This window comes from Galeopterus variegatus, unplaced genomic scaffold, assembly GCF_000696425.1.
Source record: "Galeopterus variegatus unplaced genomic scaffold, G_variegatus-3.0.2 Scaffold3538, whole genome shotgun sequence".
Taxonomy (NCBI): domain Eukaryota; kingdom Metazoa; phylum Chordata; class Mammalia; order Dermoptera; family Cynocephalidae; genus Galeopterus; species Galeopterus variegatus.
In genome coordinates, this window is record NW_007729649.1 from 208,815 (window position 1) to 222,302 (window position 13,488).

The window sequence follows — 13,488 nt, forward strand, 5'->3', positions numbered from 1 at the left end:
TTTTTTTTTTTTTTTTTTTTTTTTTTAAAAGATGACCGGTAAGGGGATCTTAACCCTTGACTTGGTGTTGTCAGCACCACGCTCAGCCAGTGAGTGAACCGGCCATCCCTACATGGGATCCGAACCCGGGGCCTTGGTGTTATCAGCACCACGCTCTCCCGAGTGAGCCACGGGCCGGCCCGCACAGCTGTGGCTTTTTCCAGCTTTTGATTCATGTGCTCACCAGGTCCAGTCTTGAAGTGGCTGGGGCTGGAAACAGTGGAAATGGTCCTTTCTCTCTCTCATCATGGCTTCTCCTGCCTTCATGAGCTCCGTAGGTCACTCCTCCTCTTTCCCTGAGCTCTAGTGGCTCAGGTTGGCAGTTGTTGCTTTTTAATAGGTGTAAATTGGTTGATTGTGGGAAAGGGTGATGCTGGGGACCATCTATTCCACCATATTGATTGGAAGTCTACCTCCATTTTTGAAGGATACTTTTGCTGGATATAGAATTCTCATTTGGCAATTATTTTTTCTTTTAGCCCTTTAAATATGTCATTCTACCACCTTCTGGCCTCCATTGTTTTTGATGTACATGATAAGTAGTTTTTTTCTCTTGCTGCTTTCAAGATTTTCTCTTTGTCTTAGATATTCGACAGTTTGATTATAAGGTGTTTAAGTCTGCATCTCTTTGTGTATATCTTTCTTGGGACTGTTTGATCTTGTTGGATCTGTAGGTTAATGTTTTTCTTCCAGTGTGTGAAGTTTTCAGTCATTATTTCTTCAGATTCTTTTTCTGCCACTTTCTTTCTCTTTTCTCCTTCTGGAACTCCCATTATATAGATATTGGTATGCTTGATGTTGCCCCATAGGTCTTTGATGATCTGTTTATTTTCTGCAATCTTTTTTGTCTCTGTTTTTCAGATTGGATAGTTTCTATTGAACTGTATTCAAGTTCACCAATTCTTCTGTCATCTATGATTGGCTGTTGAATCCCTCTGGAGATTCTTTTAATTTCAGTTATTTTACTTTCCAACTGCAGATTTTCATGTAGTTCTTTTATGATTTCTATTTCTTTGTTGAGATTCCCTATTTGTCAGCTCATTGTTGTCATACTTTTTAATTTTTTAAAACATTATTTCCTTTAGGTCATTGAACATTTTTATAATAGCTCTGTTGAAATCTTTGTCTGCTGAATCCAACATATGAAGACGCTTGGAGACAATTTCTGTTGATTTCTCCCCCCTGCATTTGGGTCACAATTTCTTGTTTTTTTGCATGTCTCATAATTTTTTTCTCGAATGCTGGGCATTTTAGATAACATGAAGTACTTCAAAAAGTTTGTGGAAAAACAATATTAAAAGATAATGCAAATCTTTCCATGAATTTTTTGAGGACCTACTTGAATGTTGTTGTAACTCTGGATGCTACCTTTTTCTCCTCAGGGTTGTTATTTTGTTTTTTTGTTTATTTGGATTAAATCTTTAATGTATATTTCCCCTGCCATGTGTGGGCACTGATGTCAGGGTTTTGTGGCTATTGTTGTCTCTCTGCTTTTATTTTTAAGCCTGGAGTTAACTCTGGGTCTGCATATCTGAAAATTGGCCCAAAATTATATGCATCAGCATCTCGAGCCAGTAAGGCTTCCACTCTGCTAATGGATCTATGTATGGGCTGGGTAGCACATTTAAACTACAGGCTGTTTTTAAGTCTGCCCCAGCTTTTACTCTGTGCTGAGCTCTCTTGCATCTACATGTGCTGCCTCCATCAGCCAGGGATATGTGGGTGGCTTGGGCCCACCCTGGTTTATGTTGCACATGTACATAGCTTCCAGTCAATAAGCAAATGTGATGAGCTTATCAAGTTCCTTTAGTTGAATTACCTCCTAGAACTCCCTGTTAAATCCTTGGCCGGTTTGCTGGTCCATTGATTACCCCAAACAAGAGCATAATCTTAGGCTAGTGGAGCCACTAGTCCTCCCTGTTTGCTTCCTGCTAAGATCAACACTTTAACAGTGCTCCAAGTCAAGTGAGCCCTGTCCAATAGCAGCCACAAAACTGCTGGTTTTCATAGCCTGCCTGGCCCTGGTGGAGCTACCACACAGATAGAGCTGGTGGAGTGGGGAACAGCCCCTGCAAGAACCCCTTGGACTCTTAGTGCTCTTCCTTGAAGTTCAGTCATTTGCTGTCTGCCTTTGGTCGACTTGCAGAGTGCTGAAGAGGTTGATTTTTGAGATCTTTATCTGACTTTATAATTGCTTTTTGGGGAGTCAATTTACTGACCTCCTCACTTCATCATGCGGTAAGTTAACTTCCTATGGATAGTTTTCTCTTTATTTAACACCTCTTTTTCCTAAAATAAATATATTTTTACTCTTAACAGGAATAAAATGATAATAAAGGTGATTATCTTAAAAGTTGTTTTACACAAGCAAAGTGAGCCTTACATTCTAAGATCCACTCATACCTTCCATTTTCACGTTCTAAGATAGATGTGGCCTTTTCTTTTGTGCAGATGGGCTTGTGTGCAGAATGTGGAAGCATGGTACCCATGAACACTCCCATCTGTGTGGTGTGTGAGGCTCCTCTCGCTCCACAGCTGCAGCCACAGGCCAGCCTCCACTTGAAGGTAATGAGATGTGATTCTGTGAAAACATAAATGAAAGATGTGTAATTGTCCAAACATTACTTCCTATGTACTTCATTCTATTTTTTCCCACCAACTGAAGAAAGACATATAGTTGTTCAAACATTACTTCCTATGTATTTCTTCAGCTGATGGAAGAGGCTAACAATTGGTAAGCTAACATTTGTAAACAAAATCCATTCTACTTTTTGGGACGGTGTGCTGCCCAAGAGTTTAACTTGCCAACAGGATCTGTAACGTTAAGAGAAATATGCAGGAATGTATTACGTGAACTTGGGTTTGGAGGATAAATTGCACTACAGCTAACTTAGACAATTTTTTTACTTCATATATTTCAACTTCAACATTGCAATTAATATTGACTTAGAATCTTGTCGTTAAAGTGGCTTCATGGTTTTGTTTGCCTTATTTGATTATGGGTCTCTATTATGTAGAAAAAGAATGATTAGAACACATGTAAGAAAAGTTATGTATCATTGCATACATTCCAAAAAGTTTGCTAGACAAATGATATCATACTGTGAAGAAATTTTTGGTAGAGTCATTGAACATACAACTAACTGTATGTTTTCTCCATTTTTCAATTTACAGTCCCATTGACCTCTTTAATCCCAAATAAAGGTCACTACAGGATAAAAAAAAATTAATAAAGGAAATATTGGGAATAAAAAAGCAAGAATTTTTAGCCATAAGGGAAATGCATGGATTTAATGCATAATTCAAACTGTAACATTCCTAAAATGGCCTTGTGGATTCTATGTGGGCAAAATGTGTTGAGAGAAAAGATGACTCCACTTTTTCTTCCACCTCCAAGCTCCCTTCCCTGTGAAAAGTTCAAAAGTGTCCCAGGTTGTTGTAAGCTTTCAGAAATGAGATTTTTGAAGAACTGGCTGGGCCAAAATCAGGTAGATGAAAATTTGCTAATCTTTCTGTTAGATGACTATTTTCAATCTTAAGAAACTTTAAAAGCTACCATAGAAAGCCACCATACAGCCCTGGAAGCCTCTCTCCAGACTCTTATTCTGAGAGAAAGAGAAATCAACTTCTCTCTTGTTTAAGCCACTGTTATTTTGGTTGTTCTGTCAATCACAACAGAACCTATTCTTATTAATACATTTCCTCTGGATGTTTGAAGATAATATCATTTTGAACTCTTTGGACTATACAAAACAGAAGGAATAGGGGTGTTAGTTGTGACTGAAATCCAAGATATATCATGTCATCTTTCGTATTTGAAACCTAGAGTTTTTCCCATTTTGTGGGAAGCCAGAGAGATACAAAGATATAAGTAATTTTTCTTTTCAGTTTGTTACCTATCACAAATGTGTGTGTGTGTGTGTGTGTGTGTTTATTTGCAGCTGGCCACTACAGGGACTGAACCTTAAACCTTGGTGTTACCAACACCAGGCCCTAACCAACTGAGCTAACTGGACAGCCCTGTGGTAAATCCTATATTGAGGGTAAACACAGGACTTCTGTAGTGATTATTAGCTTTAACTCCAGGACTGGCCCCTTTTTCAAAGGGCAATTTTTATGAGAGAGGAATGGTCACTTGCAACTAATTTCTACTCCATTGATGGGCCAAGGTTAGACCAAATACCTATAATGAGGAAACCAACTAAGAATTCAAAGATGAAATTTAGAAAATTAAGCCCACTCGACTTCCTTTTTTTTTTTCCCCCTGTGGCTGGCCAGTATGGAGATCTGAACCCTTGACTTGGTGTTACCAACACTGTGCTCTAACCAAAGCCCTGCTTGACTTCTGATGTTGTTTTCAAAGGCAGATATGGACTTTGAAATTATTGTAATTATAAACAAGCTTCACATTAGCTAAATATTCCTGGAATTTGGTACAGCTTCCATAAAGGGCTCTTAAGCATTAATTTCCCCAAGATAATAGAAAATAATGATTTGGGGGTATCATCTTTACTATTTTTTCCAGAAGTGAGAATCTCATGATTATTTCCATTGGCACTATGTTTTTCCCTAGTGTTTTGTTTGTCTTAGCATTGCATTTTTATGATTTACTAAAAGACATACCTTCAACAAATATATGTCTTATAAGGCACTTAATTGTGTCTCTTTAACCAAAACATTTGAATCACTCTCGGCATGCCCCCTTCTCTTTTTTGGTTGGAAACGACCATATACACAGTATATTCTGCTCTGAATTTTGGAAGAAGTCTAAACTCCCAGCAATGCCAAGATGGCATAGAAAGTGGTGTGAGCCTGAGGAAGTCGCTTGGACACCTGCTTTAGGGTTCCTTGAACAGGGAAGATTAGGGGAAGGGATCTGAGGAAGGAGTGAGGTCTCTAGGCCAGACATCCAGTTGTCACATGGCTCTCGGGCCCTGCCCCAGGCACCTGACATCTGTCACCATGGTGTGGCGATGAATCTTCCCTTAGATTCACCTAGTTTCTCCGGGTTCTGCCCTGCATGTCTACTGTAAGCCCTCAATTGCTTAGGGGCTTCCATGGGATGTCTTTTGATTTGACTTTTCCCCAGAATGTTGCTTCCTGGGCCACTCTGGAAGGCTCTGTGCACCACATTCCACAGGCTCTTACCCCTGGACTCACTGCCCCTTGCCTGGATCCAGTGATCTGGGCCCCTGCTTGCCTTGGTGGTGGTGCATAAAGGAGGAATTCAAAGAGGAGGTGTCATCTGAACAGACACCGAGGAAGGCAAAAGAATTTGTCAGTTGAAAAAGGGGTGGGTCAAGAAGTGGCTGATGTGTATATGTTTATGGGAGATCTGGGGGGGCAGATTCTTAGAGGCAGATGCGTAGAGACTGGAATCTGCAGTGTATGCCTCAAAACTTTGCAAGCAGTTTGGTTTTGCTGAGCTGCAGCAATGCTGGGGGTTCTGTGGATTGTGGGAGATGGTGCATTCTCTACCATACTTAGTAGTTCAGATTTTTCCCTGCAGGCCCTGAAGTGTTGAAAGCAGGGACAGATTTTAATCGGGTTTTATTTGTAGAGAGATTCCTATCACCATAACCTCTGATCTTGTAAGAAAATGCCTCTTTTTTATGGCCAGACAATAAGTATTGCTGCTTCTACTCAACAGAAGGACACCTGTTTGTAAACCCTGGCCTGACAGTCGTCCTCCCAGTGATTTCCCAGATGTTACAAGGGCAACAGGTTTTTAGATAACATTCTCACCCAGACAGCCACCTCTGAGGTTGGTGGGAATACCTGTGTAAACTGCTCACAGAAGCCAACAAGCCTTACCTCCCCCTTTTGACAGTCCCCTCCCCTTTGTGTGTTGGTCTCCAGCTAACTCCATGTGGTGTGTGAATGCCATCTGTCCCCTTCCTGCTGTGATGAAGACAGACTCAGCTGCTGCTGCACTTGTATTTTGGGTTGAGTTAAACGCTTTGTCAACGGTGAAGAGTTTTGCTCTACCAGATATTTTTTTACTGCCAGGATTAGAAGATGTAGTAGTAGAAGTTTCTCCTTTTGCCCTCTGGCAAATGTACCTGTTTCAGAATAAGAGGATTTTACAATTTAATTCTTAAGAAATTAACATCTAACATTTTGTAACAAGTGAAACAATACAAAGACATACAAAAAGTGCCTAATTTCCTCACCCCACCTCCGTTTCTACTCCTGAAATAACCAGTGTTAGCAGCTTAGTGAGTGTTCTATGTGTTTTTCTAGATGCACAGGAACATACTCATATGTATTTACACATTTAGATTTGGTTAGGTTTTTTAAACAAAAATAGAATCATGGTAAATACATTTCGTTGCAACTTGATTATTTCACTTAACAAGTGCATCCATTGACCATTTTCTAAAGTTGAAAACTAATTTAGCATCCCCTTTCACCAGAAGACATTAACTCTACTTTAGAAAGAGGAGATACTTGTTTCCTTTGGGCTTTAACTAGCAACATGCAGTATACCTCCAGGATTTCAGTCATATTTGGGATTCCTAGAATCTGTGAGGCTTAGGGATAGGATCCTCTTGAAGTCATTACTCCGAAAAGATCTGATGACTCACACGACTGGGACACAGTTACCTCCCCTGCGACCCAGCCTCTCACACAGTAATCTGGGTGAAGGCCAGTATAAGAACAGCTCCACATCAAGCAGATCTTTAGCCTGGAATCTTACAAAATCAACTGTGAGATTAAGTTTGCAATGACCTACTAGTTTGTTTCCAACATTCTTCCTCATTTTATGGAGTCAATCATTTGGGAGTCTGAAAATTGTTCTCATCTTCCAAATACCTACCGTAGGAGAAGTTTTAACTTAGTTGGGTCTACTAAATTGCTTAGAACCAGTCAACTAAATAATATGTTACAAATGTTGTAGATGAGATGGTAGATAAGGGTATTGATTTTTTAAAAAATATTTTTCATCATAGATGTTTAGCATCCTTGTTAAGACCATCTGATGGTGGCCTAAGTCCCCCATCATCCCTGCAAACATCTATGAATCTATGGGTGAGGTGGGGTTGTGATATAAAATGATTTTTAACTGTGGGTCATGGTCACTACTCTAGAAGAAATGAGCAATGGCTTGGTGTCGAAAGCCACCACAAACACCACAGAAAGATCTGTTGACCAAGTTAACTGTGTTTAGTAGACCTGATGCAGTAAGGTAGACACTTTGACAGGTTCCTAGTAGGATCTCAAAAGGGAGAAGATAGGGAAAGGTATTTCACGGGGATTGAATGATTTAAAGAGGGTTTTGCAAGAGTGAACTCTAATCTATTTACTGTGGGTGATAATGATGTGTCAACGTAGGTTCATCACTTGTAAACAAATGTACCACTCTGTTGTGGGATGTCAGTAGTGGGCGAGATTGTGTATGTGTGGGGACAGAGGTACATGGGAACCTTCTATAATTTGCTGTGAACCTAAAACTGCTCTAAAAAATAAAGTTTATTAATTAAAATTAAAAATAGGGGGGTTTGCAAGGCAGGGCTGGAATTGGGCAGAATTTGGACTGGGTAAAATTATGACATCAAGTTTTGGACGGTGGGCCCTGAAAGGCAAAAATCTTGCTGCTGCACTAATAAGTTAGCAATTTTAGTTAGTCTACAGTCTTCTCCTCCTACAGGAAGTATTTTCTGCAGCAAATAGCGAAATTATTTTTGTTTGATCTCAGTGATTTTTAATATAGAGACAGGAAATTCGTCTCACTTCTCAGTGGGTTTCACCAGATCTTTTCTGAGGCAACATCTTTCAGGAAGTTTGCAGCCCCAAATCTCACAGAAAAGTGCTGGCAATTTTGGATTATGCTATGGCAACTTCAAGTAACTTTGAAGAATGTCAGACTTAGGGAGTGCCAGGAACCATTGAGAGCAAGACTGTGATGCTCTGCCACTTTGCATAGCTGTCAGTCAGCCTCTGCCCTTTAGGAGTTGTCTAGACTGGGAACTGCGGTTTCCTGAGTTGGCTCAGGTTCCTAGGAAGACTTTGGAGTCTCCTACTAAAATGGAGTCAAGCAGACTTTGAAAGGCCAGGACTTCACAGAGCTACCTAGTGGTGTTGGAAATTAAACCCTGCCTTTTTTTTCTTGATCATCTTCTTTATATGTACCAGCTTCAGAACACACTATATCAGTTTTGGGACACCTAGGGACCACAGTCCTAGAATAGAAAGAAACATCTGAGCATCACTGGCCATCGACAATTGAGTACACAATGGTCCAGTGACTAAATAGAGGTTAGCAAACCTCTGATAGCTGAAATCTAGTTACATTATTTTAACTGTCATTTCTTTTTTGTGTTTTCTTCTGTGTGCAGCTTAACTCAGGGTCCTGACTCAGAAAGTTGTTCTTACCATGCCCTTTCTAAGGCAGTCTTTCCATTTCTAAGTGGGAAACTACAGAGCAAACCTACATTCATATTTAACGTAAAGCCCCATGTTAAACCCCAGTCTAAGAACCAGATTACTTGCAAACATACAGATAAGCTTTTGCTAGTCTTAAGTCTTTCTGTCTAATGTTTAAGCCATGAAATGGACAGCCTACTGACTATCACATTTTCCACACTGGGAAAAAAGCCTTATATATAATCAGTGCAAAATTTTCAATTTGCCTTCCCAAGATCAAATAAATACTCTTTTCAGTTTGTTTGTTTGGGGTTTTGTTTCTTTTAAAACTACATTCACTTATCTGACACTATTTATACTGTAATAATTCCAGAATCGGTCCAATATTCAGGGCCTGGGTGTTGTTATGGGGTCTGTGGCTGGCCAATTGACTGAAAAGACTGCATGGTGACGTCTGGGCCCGGGTGTTTGCTCATAGGAACATGTATTTCTTGTTGTATTTTCATGTATTTTCTCTGTTGTCAAGGAGAAAGTAATCTGCCAGGCCTGTGGCACTGGGAATCCTGCTCAATTGAGATACTGTGTCACCTGTGAGGGTGTCCTGCCTCCATCACAAGAGGTAGGTTTGACTGCATGTGCCACTCCTGTATTTAGTGGCTGTTAAATGTTCAGTGTTAATGATAATAGAGAAATATAATCTGCAGTGGAGGGAGAGAGACCAAAAAAGCTTCTCATGGCAAACTGTGGAAGCAGCATTGCTGGATGTGGAGAGGACTTTATATATCCATCAATAAAAAAGTCTTTAAGAGGATACAGTCGTATCAATGCTTCCTTGCAATTTTGTTTAATACCTTTGCATGGAAGGCTGGCAGTAGCCTGTAGAGAAGTGGACCCATTCACATTTTATTTACAGGCATTTTTGGTTTTGTTGACTGTGTTTCCATGCTGCTTTCTGAAATTGAGATCATAGCCACCCATTTCTTAGGTTTTCTGCCAGCATATTTTGAGTGTTGAAATGCAGGAATAGGAGTTTGCAATTTATATATAGTGAATGGTTCAGTTTAGATGATCTGTTTTATGTTTATAAAATGTTTTTGATGAAACTGAAAATTACTTCCAGGTGACTCTTACCCTGGTCTAACAGTACCAAGAAGAAGTTGTCATTTACTAGCGAACTCAGAAGAAAAAAACTTGGTTCCTTTGGGCTATTGTGTATATTTTTGACTGTGGAGTTCTCATCTCACAGAGATTCCTCAGGAAACTGGACAATGTGTAATTAGTGTAGTCAACATTGTTAGTATCAAATGGGAGTGTATTAGTTTCCTGGGGCTGCTGAAACAAAGTACCACAAACTGGGTGGCTAAAAACAACAAAAATTTATCATCTCATAGTTCTGGATGCCAGAAGTCAGAAATCAAAGTGTTGGCAGGGCCGAGTTCCCTCTGAAGGCTCTAGGGAAGGAATGTTCCATGCCTCTACTCTAGTTTCTGGTAGCCTCAAGCTTCTCTTGGCTTCTAGATGCATCACTCTAATCTCTGCCTTTGCTGTCACATGATATTCTCCCTGCGTCTCTCCACATTTTCTTCTTCTGTGTGTATCTGCCTCACATTTCCGTTTTTTATAAGGACACCAGTCATGCTGGATTAGGGCCTGTATTAGTTCGTTTCTGTTGCCTATAACAGAATACCTGAAACTGGTTAATTTATAAGGAAATGAAATTTATTTCATATAGTTTCAGAGGTTGGGAGTTCCAAGGTCCAGGGAACACATCTGGTGAGGGTCTTCATCTACAGTGATGCAGGGTGTCATGTTACATGGCAAGAATGGTCTGAGCAAGAGAGCTAGCATTCTCACTTGCTCTCCTTTTGAAGCCATCAGAACCATGCCCATTACTCCATGAATGGATCAATCTCTTGATGAGGCCACAGTCCTCACAGCCTAATCCCTCTTAAAGGCTCTATGTTTCAAATACCATAATTGGATTTCCCACCCTCTTAACACTCTTACAATGGGGGTCAAGTTTCCAGTACACGAACTTTTGGGGGATTTATTTAACCCATCGCAGGGCCCACCCAAATGATCACATTTTAACTTGATTACCTCTGTAAAGACCCTATTTCCAAGTAAGGTCACATTCTGAGATACTGGGGGTTAGGACTACAACATCTTTTTCTGGGGAGATGAAATTCAACCCATAACGGGAATTGAGCAAGATATCTTAATCACTGACAATCTAAGACTAGTTGATTTTATTTTAAATTTATATTATTATTAGCAATTCATTTTTACAAATTGTGATATTTCTTTATGGCTTTTGCCCATTTGAAGGAACCCATTTTGTTCCCAGCTTTATTGAGGTATAATTTATATGCAATAAAAATTCACCTATTTTAATTGTACAGTTTGATGAATATTGGTAATTATATGAAGTCATTTTAACCACCACCACAATGAAGATGTTGAACAGTTTCATTTAGTCTAAAAAGTTTTCTCTTGCCTCTTTGGTCTGGTTACTAGTCCTGGAAAATACTGATCTCTTTTGACACTATGGTTTTGCCTTATGTAGAAGTGTGCAATGTTTTTGCATTTGATTTCCTTCACTTAGCAGAATGTTTTTGAGGTCCATTCATGTTGTTGCATGTATTAAGTTGTTTGTTTCATTTTGATTGTTGAGTAGTATTCTTCAGTATGGATATACCACTACTGATTGATTTATTCGTGAGTATTGTACCGTTTCCAGTTTGGGAATGTTATAAATAATGCTGCATTAATACACAAGTCTTTGTGTGGACATGGTTTTCATTTCTCTTGGGTAAATAACAAGGAGTAGGATTTCTGGGTCCTATCCAAGTTCACGTTTAATTTTATGAGACACTGCCATACTGTTATCCAAGATGGCTGCACTGTTGTGCATTCCTGTCAGCAATACATGAAGGTTCCAGTTTCTCTGCAGTGTCACCAATACTTGGTATTATCAGACATCTTATTCACGATACTCTTTTCACCATTTTAATGTCTGTAGAATCTGTAACAATATCCCCCCTTTCATGCCTGATACTTGTAACATGTGTGTTCTCTCTCTCCCATTATCTCACACTCTGTCCAGCTAGAGGAAATTTAAATTAAATTTAAAGATAAATTTCATTGATCTTTTCAAAGAACCAGTTTCTGTTTCATTGATTTTCTCTACTTTTTTTTTTTTTTTTTTTTTGTATCCTGTATTTCTATTTTGTTCTTTATTTCCTTCTCTTTGCTTTTGCTTTGGGTTTAATTTTGTCTTCTTTTTCTAAGTTCTTAAGGTGAGAACTCAGATCATTGAGTTCAAATTTTTCTTCTTTTCTTTTTTTTTTTTTTTTTAAGATGGCCGGTAAGGGGATCTTAACCCTTGGCTTGGTGTTGTCAGCACCACCCCCAGCCAGTGAGCCAACCGGCCATCCCTATATAGGATCCGAACCCATGGCCTTGGTGTTATCATCACCACACTCTCCCAAGTGAGCCACGGGCCGGCCCTAAATTTTTCTTCTTTTCTAACACAAACTATAAATTTCTCTCTAAGAACTTCTTTAGCAGCATCCCACAAATTTATATATATTGTATTTTCATTATAATTTAGTTCAAAACACTTTCTAATTTTCCTATGATTTCTTCTTTGACCTATGACTTCTTTATAAGTTGGTTGTTTAGTTCTAAAATATATGATCTTTCCCTAGTTGTCTTACTGTAATTGATTTGAAATTTAACTCCATTGTGGTAAGAGAACATACTCTATATGATTTCAGTTATTTTATTTTATTTTTATTTTATTTTATTTTTGACTGGTAAGGGGATGGCAACCCTTGGCACGGTGTGGTCCACACCACGCTCAGCCAGTGAGCTCACCAACCATCCCTATATAGGATCTGAACCCTCGGCCTCAGCGCCAGCCGCGCCACACTCTCCCGAGTGAGCCACAGGGCAGGCCCTGATTTCAGTTATTTTAAATTAGTGATATTTATTTTATGGCCCAGCATATGGTCTAACTTGGAAAGCATATCAGGTGCCCTTGAAAAGAATATTGGGTGTAGTATTCTGTAAATACAAGAGGTCTTCAAAATGTTCATGGAAAGGTTCATATTACCTTTCTAATTCTATTTTTCCACAAACTTTTTGAAGTACCCTCATATTAATTAAGTTAAAGTGGGATGTTGTACAGATCTTGTATATCTTTGCTGATTTTTTTCTAGTTGTTCTAGCAAATGCTGACAAGGGGATATTAAAACCTCCAACTATAGGAGGTGAAAGACCTATACACTGAAAGCTATAAAATATTGATGAAAGAAATTGAAGAAGACACAAATAAATGAAAAGATAGCTCATGTTCGTGGATCGGAAAAATTAATGTTGTTTAAATGTTTATACTGCCTAAAGCCATCTATAGATTCAATACAATCCCTATCAAAATTCCAATGACATTTTTTACAGAAATAGAGAAAAATCCTAAAATTTGTATGGAACCACAAATGACCCCAAATAGCCAAAGCAATCTTGAGCAAAAAGAATAAGGCTGGAGGCATCAAACTTCCTGATCTACTATAAAGCTATCGTAACCAAAGCTGCATGGTACTGGCATAAAAACAGACACACAGACCAATGGAACAGAATAGAGAACCCAGAGATAAATCTGTGCATTTACTGTGAATTGATTTTTTGACAAAGGTGCCAAGAACACAATGGAGAAAGGACAATCTCTTCAATAAATAGTGTTGGGAAAACTGGATGTCCATATGCAGAAAAATGAAATTAGAGCCTTATCTTACACGATATTAAAAAATCAACTCCAAGTGGATTAAAGACTTAAATGTGGTCGACTAGAAGGAAACGTAGGGGAAAAGCTATGTAACATTAATCTGGGCAATGATTGTTTGGGGATATGACCGCCAAAGCACAGGCAATTAAAGCAAAACTAGACGGATGGGATTACATTAAACTAAAAAGCTTCTGCATAGCAAAGGAAACAATCAGCAGAGTGAAGAGACAATCTACAGAGTGGGAAAAAGTATTTGTAAATCATACGTCTGATAAAGTTTAATACTCAAAATATAT

The 13,488-nt window shown here is 39.0% G+C and overlaps 1 protein-coding gene across 1 annotated transcript in view; it reads left to right on the forward strand.

Moving 5' to 3' along the window:
• Positions 1-9,052, forward strand: part of DZANK1 (double zinc ribbon and ankyrin repeat domains 1) — a gene marked incomplete at its 3' end in the record, with an annotated part of 42,108 nt that extends 33,056 nt beyond the window's left edge. Inside the window, exons 9-10 of the mRNA XM_008585371.1 lie at positions 2,491-2,604; positions 8,933-9,052. Coding sequence (XP_008583593.1) covers positions 2,491-2,604; positions 8,933-9,052 — 234 coding nt within the window. The remainder of the gene's footprint in view (positions 1-2,490; positions 2,605-8,932) is intronic.
• Positions 9,053-13,488: the final 4,436 nt, after the last annotated feature.